At 35.5% G+C, this 21,628-nt stretch overlaps 1 protein-coding gene across 1 annotated transcript in view; it reads left to right on the forward strand.

Moving 5' to 3' along the window:
* The window catches only part of LOC113042854 (monocyte chemotactic protein 1B-like), a 1,615-nt gene extending 983 nt beyond the window's left edge, over nt 1-632 (forward strand). Inside the window, exon 4 of the mRNA XM_026201843.1 lies at nt 535-632. Coding sequence (XP_026057628.1) covers nt 535-632 — 98 coding nt within the window. The remainder of the gene's footprint in view (nt 1-534) is intronic.
* The last annotated feature ends 20,996 nt before the right edge of the window (nt 633-21,628 follow it).

A 21,628-nucleotide genomic window follows, 5' to 3' on the forward strand; every position in this document is an offset into this window, starting at 1 on the left:
TGAATGGATCTGAGTGTGAATTTGTTTGTCTGTCCAATTTCAGTCACTAAATGTCTACCAGTCCAGTTTTAGTTAATACACCAAATCTTGAACTGTCAGCCTATCCCATATCAACCCCTGAATCTGTTTTTGAACCGGCTTCTTGTCCAGTTTCAGTAAATACTAAATAACAACCACTCAGATCCTGCTGAAGGCATCGAGTATTGTTTGTGTATATCGCTCTTCTAGTAGTAGAACATTACGGAGCCAGTTTTCTGCCCTAGTTTCCAGTCCATATCATGTGGACAGGAAATATATTACACTCCTCAATAAACCTCATCATACACCATTCCTTGACCAAAAGCACTTCGAAAGTGCCGCAATGTTCCCATGTGCCCTGTACACTATTGAAGAAACATAAAACACATTTCCTCTTGAATAACTTCTGCAGTTACCAGCATCAGATGATTATGAAGACAGATCAATAAATTAGTGTAATTATAACTGCAGCGCTGACTCATTTGACTCTGATAGTGTGTTTTGTGTAACGTTGAGGGTCTCTGCATGTCGTGCAGAAGCTCAGAGCTTCTGGTGATCAGAAGAACTGCTTCTACATTGTTTTTGATCACCACAACAAAACATATCAGACATGAGCTAGAGAGAGACAGAGAGACACAGAGAAAAACAGACCACACTGAAACCACAATAGCATGTTTACTGTTTGCTAACATGGAGAAACCAGTCCAGAGATCATGAAGATAACACAATAAGCACGAACTCAAGACTTCTGCACGATGGACAGAAAATAAGTTCTCCTAAAGAATACACTGAAAGAGGACCCAAAATTTCATGCAGAACGCGGGGCTTGGCATTTTTGCTTCCGGCCAGTAAAGAAACATCTCTAACCTAACAGCTATTCATTCAAAAGATGAAAGTATAATATTTGAAGTGTTGCAGTTCGATATAACCAAAAACAAAGAATATATATATATATATATATATATATATATATATATTATATATATATATATATTATATATTATAATATATATATATATATATATAATAAAAATATTTATAACATTATTACTATTATTATTATTATTATTAATAACATTATTTTAATAAACAAAAAACATTATAAATGATTACATTAAAAATAATGTTTTATTATACTACTGTTATTTTTAAATAATGAATTTGTTAAAAGGCAATGATAAAATATAATAATTAAAAATATAACTTTTTATATTGTTACTTATATATGTGTTATATAGTTTTTTTAAATATATAAATACATTTTATATTTATTATGTATATATAAATAATACATATATTAATATATAGTTATTTATTATATTATTATTATTATTAATAATTAATAATATATTAAGTTTTTTATTTTTAAATAATTAGCTCATTTTAATGAAATACATTATTCTAAAAATTGTTTATCGTACTAATGTATTGTTGAGGAAAATATTTGTGTATAATATTTTATGTGTTCAATAATTCACAAGGCACGTGGGAACATTTTTGGCAACTTGTTTTTAAAGAGTGTAAAGAGGTTTATTGATTTCTATTCCTGTAATTCCATTTACATTATTTATTTCCAAACACAAGCAGTTTTCCTCCGAAAAAGTCAAAATCTAGTTCTGTTGCAATAAAACTGTTGTTAACTGCTAGCCGCTAATTGCAGCTAAATTGCAATTACCCACTTGAATCCCTATAGACATGTTACAGTAAGGTAGTGTAGCGTAGAGTTTGTTTGCATTGCTGACGAAAGAAATGAACTGAAGTCGAGGTGCTCCTACAACACGTTTTCCATCAACATATCTATTACTATGAATATTCATTGAGGTGGGCGTGGTCTACTAATGAGTGCAGGCCGTTCTAGAATGTGTTGGAGGGAACAGCTAATAACAATCAGCTGATGACCATCGATGAAAGCATGGAGTCATAATATACCAATACCTTCTCACAGAGACAAATGGAAGGACACGGCCTGGTTGAATCCAGAAGCGTACCTCTAGAGAGCAAGGATATGTGTCAGCAAAAAACTGTGCTGGTTATCCTCTGCTACTGGTCAAAACAGATGGCTCTTTACCAAAACATTGAAACATTTCTAATCCAAAACTGCCATTCGATAGAGTAGGCCTCAGAAGCTGTTGCTCGTCGTGTTAGCATGCTAACGTCCAGAAGCCTGTTGCCATCGCTGTTATAGACTGCAGATCCAAATGACAGCTAATTACAGGCACCTAATTTATCCAAGTTCATCGCTGCTGTGGAACAAATCAGAAAACACGAAAGCGTAGAGGGATTTGAAAGAAGAATCAGCACCCTCCAGTGAAACTACGCCTCTTTTATATTTAGCAACAAGCCCGAGAAGATTCAGTCTCTCAGACCTAGTTAGAGAGAAACACTGCTCTGTTCAAAAGAAGACTCGGATAATCGAAAACAAGGAGCGTGAGAGATTTTCAAAACATATCACAAATTGTAGAGACCTTAAACATTCGAACTGTAGCGTAGGAATTAATCAATCATGATATTTGCAACAAATAAATAAATTAATCAAATACATTTAAATAATAATAATCCTCTCTAAAAGATATTGCGTATATATTTTATTTAAATAATGTGGGGACTATTCACCAACAGTCAAATCCCTGACTCTGTCAGAAACACGTAACAATGGCTAATAAACCATCTGCTATGTTTGAGTTTGTACTAAATCTAAACTATAACTCCAATCTACATCTGGCATGCATACATTGCAGGTTTTAAAACTCATGCACCTTACATGTTGTTGACCATCTCATCTCGTCTCTCTGGGCCACACAGCATCATGGGTTCACCTCGCCCTCGTAACCTGCACCTGCACACCTGGGACGAGTGTGTGTTTTGTTTTTGCTGACTAATATCGGCCGACAAGCCAGCTGCTTGAGGCACCTCGATGTGTCTTTTAGCCCAAAACAAACACTACAGTACACACTCAGTATTTCCTCCGTTTCCAGTAGATGTTGAGAAGCAGCACATATTAATCCAGTCGTCTGATTTAACAACACACACATTGTTTTCCACCATCACACTTTCTCAACCGATCAAGACGTAGTAAAGAATAGTAAATCAAAAGCAGAAACCGCTTCTCCTCAGAAGCGTGTGTTGATGCCAGGCACACCAGATGGAGTCTCCACACCCCTCTGCTGGGCTCAGTTTAGTGCCAGCTCTTCAAATTGGACTCTAATGCGCAATCTAATAAGGCTGGTGACATAATATTTTCATCATCTACCGCTACTCTTGGTTTAGGAAAACAAATTCAAAACAAAACATGATTACGTATGACATCATACTGTTCTCAGAGTTTCAGAATGAATGGAGCGCTAAACCGTTTCCAAATATAAACAGAAACAAAATAGAAAACTATTTATGAAGGCAATTTGCTTAATAGGATTCAGATGTAACAACATGTACTTATTATATATTACTTATAAAAATGATGAAAAGAAATGAAAGTGGGCCATAATAATAATAATAATAATATATTTTTTAAATTGTTATTATTGTTATATCTTTATATAATGACATTATAATATATAATAGGTATGTCATTCAATATATTTAATTTAATTATATATCTAATGATATACCTATATCTCCAAATTATTCATAATTTCATACTCATTTTAATTATATATTTACATCATATTATGACAATATTGCGGTGATATAATCTTACAGTAACACATTCTGCGATATAAACAAAAATGTGGATTATAGGATTCAGACATGTGTCTATTACTTTGTTTTTTGGAAACTTTTTTCACTCCATAACTTATTAATTATTTTATTATTTACAGGATAAAATATTAAATAAAAGTAAAACGTCATTACATGTTAGACATTATACATAATTCTATATATAATACACAGTGATATATTATTCTATAATTACACATCATTTATTATAATTATATCATTAGACCTTTTGCATTTAATTATATAATTAAGTTACATATTTTATTATATATAGTTATATACATATTAATTATATTTTAATGATATGTCACAATACAATCTTACAGTAACATTTTCCACATTTTTGGCCACTTTTTTCACTTATATATATATATATATATATATATATATATATATATATATATATATATATATATATATATATATATATATATATAATACACATATTATTTATTATATTTTTGATGATACAGTAACATGTTCTAAGTTTAGTCATAATTGCTGTAAGTGGTGGTCAATTTCTTTTCCTGTGAATGTGTAAAATATCACTAATGTGAACTACCAACGGGTCACGTCTTCTACACGCCATTTTTCCAATCAAGTTAAATAAAGAAAACCCCGTTTGTCACTGCAACAACATGAACTATGTGTGGAAATGACGAGCCACGCAGCATTGAACACAGTTCTGAATAAGCAGTGTTTTCTCCGTGACAGCGTTTGGCGTGTCCTTGCATTCTCAGGAACAGATTCTTCACAGACACTAGACTCATTCACACTTCAGTTTACACATCTGTCATGTGGTTTAACACATCGCTGCATGTGTCATGACAAATTAGAGGGTTATCTTCATGGCCTCAATTCAGAGAACCCGTCTGCCTTTGTCAATACAAATATAAAATATCAAAAGATCACTTGATTTCTAAGTTACAGTTTTGTGGCCTTCAGTCTGTGTGTATCTACACTGCGAACTATTTCTGAATGATTACTGACACTGATGAGACTCAAAATTCCGCTTTGCATCACAGGAACTAACTGTTATTTTATTTTGGGACACTTTGATTCTGACATTTTTATTTTTATTAAAAAATAATAAAAATTGTCAGAAAACAATACATACTGTATCAGTATATAATGATAAAAAGTATCTTACTTTGTATCTAGTGTATCTGTAGTGGCATTCTGATAATGAACTTTATTATTTATTTTAAAGTTATTTTTAATAAAATATTTATGTTACATTATGAAAATATGATGCTAATACATGTATATGAGATTGAAATATATATATTTTTAAATATCAGTACATCAAACAATGGTATTTACGAAACAATCTGCTTTGTAGAATTATTTTATTACTATTTTAAAAATTATTTAATTTATTTATATTATAAAAATAATCAAATAAAATGCAAACAAAAACAGTATTTTATTATATATAAATATGTTGTGAATGGTCAATCTGATGCCTCAAAATTATTCACGTGAATTTCAATAATAATTCTTAAATATTGCTATTGTGAACTAACCAACATGCAATTTTTTCAATGAATAAAACAAAAGCGGTTCATTAAATACTAAGGAGTTATTTTAAATTGCAATAGTATTTTACAATATTGCTGCTTTTACTGTATTTTTTATCAAATAAACAGGCTTGGTGGAAATCAAAGATTTTTTTTTTATGTAAAAAATATTAAAATATATAATTATTCCAAACGTTGGCCAGTAGTGTTGTATATATTGTATGCTCCTAATAAAAAAAAGATAAAATAGGTTGAATTATTTTTCTTCCTGGGAAAAATATTGATGACTCATCCTGCACTAAACAGATTTTTATCCAATCAAAACCTCTCCTGAATGAGAATGTCCCAGTGATTACCAAGTTGTGTTCACTTTTAAAGATTGATATGCCCCGACCAACCTTCCTGTTTCAACGGGAAATACCTCAACACAATGAAACAAGCGACTTCACCTGGAATTTAAAAATAAATAATTGCTAGTACGACACACACACACACACACACACACACACACACACACACACACACACACACACACAAGCTAACTGCACAAGTCATCACAAAGATTCAACTGAAACACATGCTTGCAGGATGAATTCTCTGCTTCTTGATGGATGATGAATTCATTTATTATCTTTGTGTGGGCTTCAAATCAAGTTCTGGATAAACAGTGCGTCCAGTTTGAGTTAAGTGTACAGACAGACAGCGATGGGGATTCAGATGTGACATCTTGTTCCAGCCTGATGTCATGTCTGGTCTTAACACTTGTTCTCTACACATGACTGATGAGGTAAGAGGCTTATTCAGTACATCGAGTCTGCGCTGCATTTGCCAAACCAGATACATTATGATAATGTGCTCAACTGTGAACTGAAAACCTCTTTTGAATTTCCTTTGGCTGAAAGGTCAAAGAAAGCCTCCTCTCACAATAAAATTGATTTTTTTTTAAACCGAATCACAGCTCTCAGATCACTCTGATAGCTCAGCCGTGTATGAAAAAAAGAAAGAGATACAAATACAATCTGTTATCATAGATATCACAAAAAAAGCATTGCTTTCATGGATGCAACAAATAAAAATATATCTTAAACATAATTTCACAAATAAAACAAAGCTGAGTGCTGTTCAGTTATCAGAAACACACACACACACACACACACACACACACACATATAAAATAAAAAAGACAATAATGGAAAGAGTTGAGGTCCACAATGCTGCACAGTTCCAGTATTAGTTCCCTATACTGTGAAAATAAATGAATAAAGAGATGAAATGGATATCAACAACGAACACGTGCCTTATTATTACAGACATATGTTCCAGAATGTTACACACTCTGGAGTTTGTAAAGCTAAAGGGATACGGTTACACCGGACACTGATCCGCAGACACGGGACGTGCTTCTGCTGTCGGAGCCTGCTCCAGAGCAGCAGATTCAGTGACTGAATTTCAATGCAGGGTAGAAAAGGCTATTCAGCCTCTGAATCAATCACTCACTTCCATCTCTCCTCCTCCAGCCACAATGCTACGCTTGTGCGCGTGTGTGCGTGTGTGTGTGTGTGTTGGTATGGATGCAAAAGCCGGACGGAAGTATTGGAAAGAGGATACGCACCGGATCTGTTGAAGCCTTTATCAAGAGCATTTCAATGTGTTTGGTACAAGGAAAATGATTCAAAACCCTTAGTGTTCATTATTTCACAGCCACTGTTAGATAATAATACACCAAAGCTAATGAGAACATTTAAAGAGATAGTCCATCATTTATTCGCTACATTTCATTCAAAATCCTTTTGAAATTAGATCTTTTTCTATGGTAAGCTGAGAATGAATCAACTGAAGTTGAACTCGTAAACTCATAATGAATCCTTAAATCGTTCATACTTGTTTTATAAATTGAATCAACTGATTCATTGAAAAATATTGAACTAATTAGAATGACTTGTTCGTTAATCCCATTAAGTCTTATTTTAGTGTACTTATAGCACTTATTGAATAAGCTTTTATTTTATCTTGTCGGTGCTCAATTTTGTTTCATTAAAATTTTTAGCAATTTTATGTGCTTTTTTATTTGTTTTAATATGTCTATTCAGCTGTAATGTATTTTTATTTTTACCTATTAATGTATACTTATTACTGAAATGTATTTCAGTAAAGCTGCCAAGACAACATTTCTAATTTTCATTCAAGCTTTTTTCATGTCATTTTTATATTTTATTTCAATTGCCAAAACCAATTTGTAATAGGATTAGTTCTACAACACTGATCCCACATTTGCATTTTTTTATTTTGTGAATAACAGCGTATGCATTTTGATCTGTTTCTCACACAAAGCTATGATATTACATTACATATCATATATTAAAAGATGCAGTATATAGTGGTCATATAAATTGTCATATGAACTACTTTTATGTATTTATTTATTTTTTTTAAGCTTGACAGCCTTAATTTTCATTCGCTCCCATTAAACTGAAAACAGGACATTCCTCAAAATTCACCTTTTGTGTTCCACAGTAGAAAGATTTAGGCCCTGTCCACACGGAGATGGAGCTTACCCCAATCCGATCTTTTTTTTCCTCGTCTCAAGAAATATCCGCGTCCACGCGAAACCGCAAAATGATGTAGTATACATGCCAGACCAGTATGTGGCGCTGTAATTCTGCCACAGAGATACACTAAAAACAGAGAAGAAGACTTGGACTATGTTCATAAACCTTGCGCGTTGTACACAAACGAACATGGAACGACACATTTATTAATCTGTGTTAATGTTAGTTAATAAAAAGACAATCGTTCAGTGTTTGTTCATGTTTTTGTTGCTGTTACGTGACGTAGAGGTGTCTGACTAGGGGGAGACGTGGGCTGATGACGTCATCGTTTCTGAAAATACACGGATTAGCCGTCCAGATGAAAACGCAAAGACAGCGTTTTCAAATTTGTCCACTCTGGGACCTGGTTTAAAAAAATAGTGGTTTCACCTTATGAAAACGCAGGATGCGTGTGGACGAAAAATTTGTGCGTATTCACTGAAACGTGTCTCCGTGTGGACGGGGCCTTAGAACAATGAATGCGATGACAGGATTTATTTCTATTTTGGATGAGTATTCTGACAGAATGACGAAGAACTGCTTTGAAATAAGTGATTAGCCTTTACCATCCGAAAAAAAAAAACTGTCTGCATACTTGATTCCTTTTCACAACTGTGGCATTTGAGCAAATGGTTTCATAAATTTTAGATGGGTTTATTAATGCAAGTTCATACGACACATTAGTTTCAGTGTGCACATCTGCGCAAATATTCCCAAAGATCAATGATGTCGGCTACAGTGGATCTATCTCATCTCTCACATGATGAATTAGATGACTGACTTTGGCAGGTTCAGATCAAATCTTTTCAGATGGAAACAACGAGCAGGGTCAAGTGTCGTGAGGAAAGCACTTTTATCACAACCTCTGACGCTTCGACTCGAGAGGCACGTGGCGGCATCTCGGTATGTCTGCAACTCCCAGTCAGACTCGTCTGGGCGTGTAAGTGTTTGCTTCACCAGTTGACAGAAAGCTCAGAAAACCAGTTCTCACTGGAGCAGCAGATGCTGCAGCTAGCAGCAGGCGTCTAAACAAACTGTTTCTGGGTTCTCCATTTCTGCGTTCCTCAACCATTTTTGAGAATCTTTAAATGGAAAGATTCCACGTATGTTGAAGTTTCTTTAAGGAACCACTGATTCCTTTAACCATTAAATTATAATTATATTATAATTAAACTTACTTATAATATCAGTCATTTGTTTTCTTAGATCTCCATATCACAATTACATGAACATGGATTTAACTAGAATCTGAATCATTTTATACCATACATTTGGCAACATATTAGGAAACATTCCAGGCTTTTCTTGGGAAAAGTGTATTAATTGGTAATCAATTAGAAAAAAGTATTACCTACATTGTCGATTGCCTGTTTTTTTTTTTTTTTTTTTTTATAATTTCTTTTTTATAAAATCGCTTCAGCTAACAAAAGCCAGGTCCTTTATGTCATCATCATCCAGAAAGTGACATAATGTGTTTTGATTTTAGTGTGAAGTTAAAAATATTAGCAGACATCAGCCACGCAAAACATAATTAGCATTAGTATCAACCTATTAGCATGGTGCTAGTTGGATAGTCTCAACCTAAATCACTGCATCTGTCAAAAATATGTAACTGAGCTCAGTTTGTGGTTTGGCTGAATAATTTCCAATTCAGCTAATAGTAAAATCACAAGCTAATGCCTGTAAATGGTGAAATTTTCCCACATTAAATAATTACTGTCCACAAGACTTATTAACTTTAGCGTTTTCCTCAAGCATGGCTCCAGTCCAATCCTGTTCTAGTAAAGACTGTGTTTGGACATGGACTGGATTGGCAAGGGAACAGACAGAACCAACATGGCTTTGAACGCAGTGTTAACCAGTTTCTCTCCTTGTCTCTCTCTTGTTCCTGTTCTACTTATCTGAACAAGAGCTCAGCTAATACAACATCGGTTGACCCAAATCTACAGGGGTCCATCAGGTGATATACATGAAGACAATTACAAAGATTTCCCCAAGTGAAACGTAGTTTGTTATAAAGTGACATATGGAGCAAGGGGCAATTTCACAGCTGAATGTCGACACCAATGTGTCAGGCTGTCTGGAGACGAAAAATGTCTTAAAATGCAAATGAGATTTTGCCAAAACCTGTGCAGACAATATACTCTAGCAAGTTAAACATTGGGGGGTATAAATGTATGTGTAATATTTTTAACGGAGGGCCCTATGATTTCTGCGAGACAGAACCGTGGAACTCAGTCATAAAAATGCCACAGAATTTTGGTTTATGATCTTACTCTGTGTTTCTCTCTGAATGAGCGTCAGAGTTTCGTCTGCTACACATACTCGAGCATGCATGATGCTCAAACTGTTTTCAGAGTCTGCCACAGTGGAAGACTTCATTAAACAAACAAAAAAAAAAGCCTCCAAACCACCAGGGGGCCCCCTTGCTCTCAAAGATGATTTAATGACTAGGTTTGTGTGATTACCATAGACAGTAAAAGAAATGGACACAGCGACCCCATTGGATTCAACGGAGACAAGTGAAGTCAATTAGAAGCACGCACTTCCCGGGGTTCGAGCGTACTGTGCAAACTCAAACTGAACTTGATGGCGTAGATGTCACGTGAGCAACCTGTCTGACAATTGTACGTCTTCTAATAGCTGTGCCAGGAGAAATCTGAATCACCCACCAAATCTTGCAGAGAAGGCGAGCGTGAAAAGGAGCAAATTTTTGTAAGTATTCTGATTAATTATCTCCCCTGACTTCATGCCTCCACGTCCCCCGGTAGCCTCATAGACAGTAAAAGATTGTCTGCGAGCTTCTTCTCCTGTCCATACGGTAATTTATCTACTGCGCGACAGAGAGTTGCTGGTTATGACGCAATGGTTAGCCTATTGTTTTACAAAAACTGCTTCTACGGGACCATAACGTAAGATACAAGGTAATGGAGCCTTTTATACATTTTTGTGTTTCTTTAGAAATAATGAATGGACAAATGGAGTCTTTAAATGCCTCAGATGTAAAGTTATTCGCTGTCAAAGTGGTGCCAAAATGAATGGGAGTCAATGGAATGCTAACAGCAGGTGGGGGTCCGCTAGCCAATGGCGGCGCCCATGGATGCTTCAAAAAAATATTAATTATTAAACAGTAAAATTTAAATTTGCAGCCCTGCCTAACAAGTGTTACATTTTAATTTGTTTACATTGTGAAAGATTAATTAAATTGTTAATGCTTTATGCATTTGTTTGATTAACACGGTTTGTATATTAATTTATATTAAATCATAAATTGAGAAAAAATAACATAACAAAAGGATTACTGAAATAAATAAATAAAACATTTAATAGGGTCATATTACTGTTACAAAGTTAATAAATTATTAAATTGTAAAAACCCTAATTTAATAATTTCACCACCCTAACCCTAATTTAATTTAGTTTACGATTATGAAAATGTTAATAAACTGTTGTTTAATTTGGATAAATTATTTCAATTAATTAGCCATTCTTTTTGAATTCAGAAAAAAAAACAAAGTCGAAAAAAAAAAAATACCAGCAACAAAAAACTAACCAATGGAGTCTGGTGGGGAAATAGATTTAAAGAGCCCTGCTATTTGTACTATTTATCTAAACACTTGTCCATGTTTGAGGGATGGCGAAATAACAAAACAATGCTAGCTTGGTAAATTTTGTTAATGTATGTTAGCTAAAACAACAAGCTAACATACTTTAAAACGATCTTGACAGCAAAAAACAAAACGTCCATAAAAGGCAGTATCTGACTGTTAACACTACAGACAGACAGAAACTTATTTTACCAAGTGGGTGAGTGGTGATCAATTTTCCATTTTGTCAGTTCTCCATTGCTTAAAGAGTTGACTTTCGAAATATGTAGTTAGTTTTGGTACACAGCTCGTTGTCTCCTGAGAGAGTGCTGATGGGAAACAAAGGCTCAGTGGGACACTGGGTGGAGATGACGTGTGTGTTGAGCACACTTTGCCTGCTGCGTGTCAGTTTGTGTCTGGGCTGTCATTTTCTTGCACCCATCCCCCAGAGTAAAGGCCACAGTACGAATGTCACCGCTGGCCACCATGTGTTTGAGCCAATACACCCGGCGTCCCTCTTGATCGAATTTTCACTGTCACTTATGCGTCTCAACATGGCTTTCTTCCAGATACAATTGACATTGTCTCACTCTTCCTTTCGAGAAGAGCCCAAACATCCGTATCCTTCACCCCTCCTTCATCCTCCTCTTTTTCGCCTTTCTGTTCTCTTACGCTATTGAGAGATGCTTTAGGTCTCATCGGATTGTTTTAATTCATGCCCTACTTCTGTCTAGTTGAAGTATGCAGAAATCCTCCAAATGTAGTAGAATGGCCTACTTCCAGTGAATATAATATAGAAAGAATATGGAGTTCACCCATCTGCTCCTCCCTTATATGCATTTTTTGCATTGATCTGTATTCTGGGCTGGATTTATTGAGAATAACGCTTGTAATAACTGCATTTAGAAGGTATCCAAATGAATTTATTTTATATATAAATGAACAGTCTTGCAACTGTTCAAAAGTCTAGAATTTTTAGATTTTTTTATTTTATTTTATTTCTTTTTAAAGATGATTCTTCTCACAGGCTTCATATTTGCCACTGGAAATACAGTAAAAATTGTATTATTCTGCGGTTTCATTTCAGCTTTGTCTATTTCATTACTCCAGTCTTCAGTGTCACTTGATCCTTGAGAAATCATTGTAAATAGATTTGATACTCAAGAAATGTTGAAAACAGTTGTGCTGCTTAATATTTTTGTGGAAACTGTGATACATTACCAGCATGACAAAGGCCTCAACAATGCAAAAAAAAAAAAGACATGCCAAAATCAATAGGGCTTTATGACCATATAGGCCTGCATTTGAGCACTGAGTGTGCATTGAGCAATCACAGTGTGCACAGTGGCCATAACGAGGGCACTCATGAGCACCCTTTTGAAACCGAAAATTACAAATAGGACACACCATGGTCTTGTGGACCTGATAGATATGTGAAAACGGAGGCCATTAGATAGCCATTAACTAGTAAAAGTCAACATAAATGGTGTTCGCAACTCATTTCCATTTCAAAAATGTATGAAAATGGCTATAGAAAACTAGGACAGAGGTAAAATAAGGTGACCTCAACTGAAAGGGAAAGAGTTATTACATTTTCATGTAGCTGTCCTTTTAAAGCTAATATAACAGTGCAAATGTAGCTACTGTTCACAAAACAGATAAGCTGGCGTCAAATAAAGATAAAAGCAAACAACAGCCTCTTACAAAGTGTCTATTCTTCTCCATAATTAAGAGAAACGCAGAGAAAGCTGTTGATGATGTTAGCATTGTTAATGCTACAGTAGCATTGATTAGCCATCAAACAAGCAAAGGGAAACATTTTCTGTTGACAAAATGTAAAATGCTAAAGACAACAACATAAGTATGTATGGTTATAGTAGCAAAGTGGATGAAATGATAGATTTGTGAAAAATCTTTACTGTGGTGACTGTCTAGCAGCTAGCACAACACACTATTAGCACAATGACTGTAAGTGTATATTTCAGCTTTGATACAAACCACTACTGAGCTTTTTGGCAACATAACTAAGAATTATTTAGTTCTGAAATCATTGGGAGTGAATGAAATACTCATTAAACATTCATGGTGATGTGATGACATATTCTAACAACATTAATATTGCAACATCCTGTAAAACACAGGGTCCACTTGTGACATCAAGTATTTCAAAATATATGAATGGTAAGTTAAGATTAATTCAAGCATTTACTGAAAGCCCTATTCATATTTTTATTCCTGCAGCTGTTACTGAAAACACAATGAAATCAATGCTAATTTCTTTTCCACATCCTACCCGACAGAAACATCTTGTAGATTCCTGTAAATGCATCAGTGTTTGAGTCACTCATGAGTCGAATGAGCGTAACCTGTTTAAATGCAAAACCATCAGCAAATTACATTTCCAGACCCACACAGAATGTACATTTTCACATTTTCTGACCTTATTCTGAGGAAAAATCTGTTCATTAGATTTACATATGGCAAAAAAAAAAAAACTTAATTCAGAGATTTGCATTTTGCAAATGAGCCTAAAATATATTTAAACCATTATTTAAAAAGCATCTGCCAAAACACAAATTATAACTGATGTTTAGATTCTGTGTTAATTTGCATACCTCTGCAAATTAATTTTAATATTTCAATATAATATTTATAAAAAACTAAAAAAAAATTTTTTAATGGAATTTCAGAACTAAACAAAAATGGAAAATTGAATTATAATGAGGAAACAAATAATAATGTTCAAATTCTGGTAATTATGCACCATATGCATATTTATTCCTTCATTTAATTTTAAGTCACACCGATAAAATGCTTGGAAGCTTTTTTCTTACATGGGATAAAACAATATAATAAAAATACTTCTCATCTCACAATTCAAACCTTTTTTTTAAAGGTTTCTCATAAATGCTGAAATCTTATCATTGTTATAAAGTATAAACATATGATTATGATATATACACTAGGAATTGTGAGGAAAAAAGTCAGATTTTATCTCATAATTTCACTTTTTTCCCTCAGATTGCAAGTTCATATATTGCAAATCAGACTTTTTTTTTCTCAGTTTTTTTTTTTTCAGTATTTTTCTCAGTATTTTGAGAAACAAATTCTGAAGTGTGATATTTAAACCTATTATTAGCTATTATTTATTAATTTTTAATTCTCTGGCCTTCCATAGAAAGAAGTGTGATTTCTTTAGATCCATCAAAAAGCATCTAAACCCTCCCAAATTCATAACCTCTGCCTTGTGGTCTCAGAACCGTGACCCTCAGTAACACTGTCCACATACCTCCTTCATAAGAACTTCTCACCCTGTCCATCTCCAGTATGTTCTGCCTTCCTGACCTGACCCAGCGTCTGTCGGTTTGAAGGGCATATATAACCTGTCAGGTTCTCCGTCCGATAGCCGCTGTTCCCGGTCCAGTCTCCGAGCTGTCAGTCAGATTCCTCACCACACTTTGAGTAGCTCCTCAGACTGTCAGTCACATCTGAAGTTTGACTCTCCCTCCAGCTTCTGAGAACAAGCTGATCTTTCTTAAGGACATCTCTACTAGGTTATTCAGCAAGTGACTCGTTTTTGTTCTAACTATAAAAGGTGACATCATGAGGTTTGGTTACAAAACACTCAAAAAATCAAATAAGTAGTTGTTAGGTGAACTATTCCAGGCACAATTGTATAGAAAATGTACTTCCAACTATCATTTTTTATAAACCTGCTTTAGCCCTGCACTCATCTGAAGTGCTCCTGAATGAGAAATATCACAATCTCAACCTCATCTTCACTGGTCCCGTCAGAGGACACTCTTCATTCAAATAGGATTCAAATAAACATCTTTTTGACCTTAGAAATCCTACAACTCTAAATGAAGTCAACGGTATATTAAAAGTCTTCAGATAAAGCACATGAGTCACATTAAACTAGGGCTGTAGCAAATAATCATTAAAAACCTGTCAATTAATCTGTGTCTATTAATTGTCCATGCACTTTGCATTGAAAACATTTTAGCATGAAGGCTTTTCCTCACCGCAGTCTTCCCTACACTTAACAGACTTTAGAAAACGTCAAACAGATGTAGCGCAATAGAATAAGAGCACAGTAATTCTGACTTAAATATACATTTAGCTCAAATATTTCTCATTTTAAATGAAAAGTATAAAAAATACTGCCTGTAACGAAAGTAACTATTTTTGTAAAAGCAGAAAAGGGACTAAGAAAGTAAATGTAAAATATCCTATGTTCAAATGAATGAATGTGTTTGTTACTCATACCAGACGGCTTTTTTTTAAATCATGTGTAATTCAGTGGTTTTAACTTCTGTTTTTAAGCTACAAGAAATTTGACTAACTTGAGGTTATGCTGAGTATTTTTAAGGAACAGTCCACCCGGAATGATATTAATGTCATCATTTACTCACCCTTGTTCAAACCTTTATTTCCTTTTTCTATGTAATGCAACAAGAGGTAAAAAAAATAAAATAAAATAGAAATTAGCTATATATATATATATATATATATATATGGCAGTCTTTTTGATACAATGAAAGTGAATGGGGACTGGGGTTGTCAAGCTCAAGGGTTTGTAAATGAAGACAGAATTTCCATTTTTGGTGAAACAATTCCTTTCACAAGATTTCTGAGTACTCGCTGATTTCCCCCGAGATGACGTGGGATTGAAAACACTGATAGAGCCGATGCTTAGTGACCTCGCGGAGCCTCTACATTTCAGAGATCCCACAGATCCTCACACTGTTCCCTCTCAGAACGGCCTCATTCAGGACGTCCCATCGACGCTTTGGCTTCAGTAGCAAATTACTACACAAACAGATCCGTCTCTGAACGGTTCGATTCTATATTGATGCCGACAATTTCTCTCTGTGAATAGGAATGAAAACAATTTAATGCTATTAAGAATGATAAAAGTCAAGGTCAAATATTAACAATCAGCAAGTGCCAAATGAATGTAAAATAAGCTTTATGGTAAACAAATATAATTTTTCTATAATTAAATTTATATAAAAATAACTGTAATAAACATAGTGCAAATTATAGTCGGCTGGTTAGGTTAATACTTTTTGCCAAATGTCTTTTTCAGTTTTTTACCATTTGTATGTGTGGTAAAAAGTGACATGTAAAAATACATTAGTTTTTGTGTGGCTTGTGGCCATGAAGCTACACTGGCAAGCTTTTTGAGTTTCCATATGCATGGCCTGACAATCAGTGTGAATGTGACACCCAGATTAGAGCTAGAGAATGTGAACGAGACCGATCTCAGGAAATTAAAGTCATCACAGAATGACCCGTCCCGTAAGAAAAAGCCGTCTCTGACCCACACAACCCTTCCAGATTTTCTCCCTCCTCTCGCTGTCTTTTCAGTCCCTTCATTCCCTACTCTCTCTCTCTCTTTTTCTCTGAACCAGTGCTCCCCACAATCCCTTTCGCCCTCTGGGTGACCTCTCTGTGCCAGTGGACAGACCACTTAACATTGCTTCCCCACCTGTAGAGTGCCAGAGGGAGCGGGTCACAATCGAAAGCCTGTGCAGTGATTGAGCACTGATTGCTGTGGGCCACTTGACTCCTTTCATCTCATCTCAAGGACTAAAACTTCTGGAGAATGAGGCAGATGGACTGCTGCAGAAAAACAGAAAGCTTCTGCCTTTGATGGGATGAGCTTCCTGGCTGAGCAACACTGAAATGGCCCTGACAACATTTATGTATTCAAACAATCAAAATAGGACAATATATCACAGTTCGCCACAAGTTAAATCCAGAATACAACTATATTTAAGCTGCTTTCATGTCCATGCTCTAAATATAGTCTAAATATGCAGAGGTTGTCATGCTTCATAGAATTACATCTTAGGAAAAAACCAATATGTCAGATTTTCCCTTCCTCTTGATTGCATTTAGATTTGTTATTGGCAGATACTTCGCTTCTTCAGGGACTTACCTACTAAAGTGCATACAATGTGTTTATGCCAATTAATAGTTTAACCCGAAATTAAATTTGTCTTGAAGTGCCAAGTTTGACAATGCAAAAGGCTGGCAGAAATGATGGAACAGGATTGAAATTAAATCAAACTGGTTTAATGAATTAAACGACGTGGTGCTGGACGGGACAATGCGAACGGCGCAGGACTGAAACTAGCAAACACACTTGCGATGCACCTTGCGTCGCATTGTGTCGGGTGTATGATAGGGCCCCATGTCTTTATTGGCATTGATGACTCCATGAAAAACCTTTAAAATCCATGGAAACTTTGTTTTTCAGTTTATTTAAAATGTTCCTTACAGTAAGGAAAAGTGGTCCTTTTAAGAACTGTTCACTAAAAGCTTGACTGGTTCCCTCTGTCCACGTCCCATTAGTTTTGACCCACCAACCTTGAAACCTCAAAAGCTGTACAAAAAAGTATCAAAGTCTGTGATCGCTTTTAACAAGTGAATTCATTTTATGTCAGATTGCGGAGACTGATCTCAGTAAAGGTCTTATAACACGGACAAAAAAAAAAAAGATTGGTTGCCAAACATTGTCCTGTGGTGCCCCGTCGCATACAGGACTTCAACGGCCCGGGGTTTCTGCTTTGGTGCCTTGCCCTGATCATCCCATCTGTCTCTAAATCATCCTCCTTTCTCTGTTTCACATAAATAAAAAGCTGGAGTCTTGCAGACTGGGTCAATAAGGGCATGTCAGATTGTATGACAGCATCTGAAACAATCAGGTCAAGGTCATACATGTCCATGTGTGCCACCTACTTTTGGAGCCAACATTTAATAAGATAAAACAAACCAACAGAAAGGCCGTCCGCTTGAAAGAGTGCGGCTTGTTTGCTGTGAAAGTGGAATGCAGCTTTATGTTTGTGAGGTAATGTGTTGCATTTATCACATCTCAGAGGAACTTGTTTGGCCTTTTCTAAATTTCCCCTCAAGGATCAATAAAATATTTCTCCGTCTATTTATTATTTCCTCATGCTTTAAGTTTAACCTTCAGTCCCTAGTAAGATTTATGGCTATCAACTCACAATGTAGATCAATATTATATGTTTGCTTGAGCCTAGTAGTTTAACAGCATCAGAAATAATTATTTCTGGATAATTCAGGTAGTTTAAAAAATGTTATATAAATATTATATTAAAAATACTAAGTAATATATTCAAAGTACACGCACATCGATAAATGCTCTAAGACAAAACAAACTATAAAGACTGTTCGCACATTGCCAGAAAAGTTTACCTTCGAACGGGTGAAGGTTTCTTGTTACAGACAAGCTGTTAATAAGAAAATAAAATATTTTCCAAAGGATTCAGTGTGCCTAGAGGTGTCAGCAAGTCAGCTGGCGATCTTGTGGGTGCGTCTGATGCTAAAACAATCGGACAAGTGCGTGATAGCCTGAATTGAAACTTCCTCCTGACTGACATTCTTAAGAAACCACAAGCACACAATATAAGCAATGTTATAAAAGTTCACTCAGGAGTCAAATGTCAAAAATCAAAATATTCGATTTTACAAACATACTCTTTTCGCCTACTACTAGTTTTAACCTCAGACGTCACGCCAACGGACCTTCGGCTGAACGTCTGCATATGACACACAAAAGTGGAAACGCTTCAAGAGATTCAAAGTCGTCATCTGATTGGTTGAATTCTACAGGATTTCTGGCAGACGTGTGTGACACGCTCTTTAAAGTTCCGCCTGGAAACAGAAATGCTGTGGCGCCAAACCCCATCACGAAAGAAGAAAGCTGTCGTGTTTACAACTGTGACGACGAGCGCTTATCAGGATCAACTAAACGCTGGAGTTTCAAAAGTATGTGAAATATCTGTTGCTTCCCCCTTTCCTATTTTATTTGTTTGTTTGAATTGATGTTGTTTTGTTAATAAAAAAAGACGTTTGCGGCATAGAATCTTTTAAATACTTCAGGGAGTTTTACACCGGTCTGATTTTGTGCCAACATGCTGAAACAAAACAAACTGTGATTGGTTGTTCGACATGTCGGTCAAACGGCCTCATGGACAGGACTTAGCCAATGAAAGCTGCCATGGATTCCAGACCTTCAGCTGTTAGCTGTAGCCAACTACAAACATGACAAAGCCACAATATCCCATAAATCAAATGAAGCTCAAAGGTGCAGTCGGTAGTTTTTTGCTAAACGCTTTATCTGGCTCTTGTTGGACTCTATACTGACACCTTCTGGCCTGGATGCATGATTTTGTTTGTTTACTAACTGCAGCTGTTTCAGGATGCAGATGTTTAGCTTTTTAAAGCACTGGTTTATAAGGCCCGTTCACACCAAGGTCAATAACTATAACGATAAAGATATATTTATAGAAATCGATCTAAATTTAAAGAGTCCACATAACAACTATAACAATAACGACACAGTGGAACAACAATTTCGCTGGAATCATTTACAGCACAATTTTCCAGCTGATGAACAATAAAAACATTGACAGCCAACCAGAATCCATCCTGCTTTAAAGTGCTAAAACATTTAAAGCAGCAGGCGACAAAATGCAGTGCATGCTTATAATGAACAGAAACTCACCGTGCTTTGGCGTGGACACTGCTGTAATAATCGTTATAGTTATCTTTATATTTATTGTTCTTAGTGTGAATGAGCCTTTAAAGTGCTATACAATAAATAGTTTACTATAGTGCTTTAAAGTTTTTATTTTAAAGAGTTTTTCTTGGAAACAGATCTGAGCAGTAACTCTCATCCTTTAATGATTAAACAATATTGTTAACCATTCAACACTGCAGCATATATCTTAAGCCTCCGGAATGAAAACAAAGATGCTCTGTTTCAATTTAAGGAGTAAAATGTAAGAATTAAAATTGTGGAAGCAGAATGGTCTCTATATTTAATCTTTTTCTTGGGTCAGAATATTTCTTGATTTGGTAAACAGCCACTTTGTGACCTGCAACCAACTAACTAACTGTACATTATCTTATTTGTACCTTAATTTATTTTAAATCATTATAAGTCATCTTGAAGCCCTCTAGAAGTTACAACCTCCTATAGTTGATAACCACCTTGGAGTATCCAACTCATAATATAACTGATTTTCCAAAACCTTTCTGAATTTCTTAATGTCTTAAACTTAGCTCGAGCAAAAAAAAATTACTGAGTGCACTTTTAAGCATAAAAGAAAAAAAACCTGAGTCCATCAGCCCGACTCGGGGCCTAAACGCACCACTGGTGGATAGCTAGATTGTTTACAGCTACCTTCAGCCCACAGCACCTATAAAATAGGCTATATATTAAAAGCATCTATAGACTGAATAACCAAAGAGGCTTTCTGACACACAGAAACAAGGCATGCTGATTTCTGAGGTTTGTGCATATACAGTAGAAGCAGTGAATAAGAAAACATCCACCATCATCCTTCTCTCACATCAAATAGTTCATATTTGATCATCATTTTGTAATCCATAAACGGGTTTTTCTGTTCAGTCTATTACGCAACAGTCCCAGCCCGTACTGAAATATAGCCCTATAATGTGTCTTCAGACAAAGAAAATTCAATCTCCAATCATATCGCAATGCATTGGATAATGATGCGCTGAAAAGACGCCCTTACCTCAAATCCATCAAAATAATGTCTATTTATTATCCCACACACGTTCCTTTGTTCAAACCGTCCTTTGCTGGGAAAATAAATAAACAAAAACACCGTATACCCGCAAGATGCGTCTTATAGCGGTCCAGACACGTAGCCTACAGAAGACAGGTGCACCTGGATCACCTCTTACTGCACACGGATGCTCCGTATGCCAGCAGGCTATTATTTAAGTCGCGTCTTACCGTTCCTCAGTCAGTCCTTAGTCTATTCCTCATCGTCCATAAAGCAGTCCGCTCGAGAATGGCTTTAAAATCATATGCCCAGCCCGCTGTATTCTTTCACATCCTCATGTCATTCACTGATGCAGCAGAGGCACCGAAGACACGCCCACCTCATCTCTTACCCCTACTTGAATGACGTCAAGGAGAAACAGACTCCGCCCACAGCCCACTCTCACGCCTATTGAATGACGTAATAAATGAGCTACAGACTCCGCCCACCGTGGAAACAGCTGTCTGTTGAGATTGCTATCAGTGTCTGTGCGGTGTCACACATTTTTCTATACACGAATAAAATACCATTTTGTTTTGAATCAAACCAAAAATCTATCTGAACATTTATTACATAATATAAATAGCATC

Source organism: Carassius auratus, chromosome 25 (genome assembly GCF_003368295.1).
Source record: "Carassius auratus strain Wakin chromosome 25, ASM336829v1, whole genome shotgun sequence".
Lineage (NCBI taxonomy): Eukaryota > Metazoa > Chordata > Actinopteri > Cypriniformes > Cyprinidae > Carassius > Carassius auratus.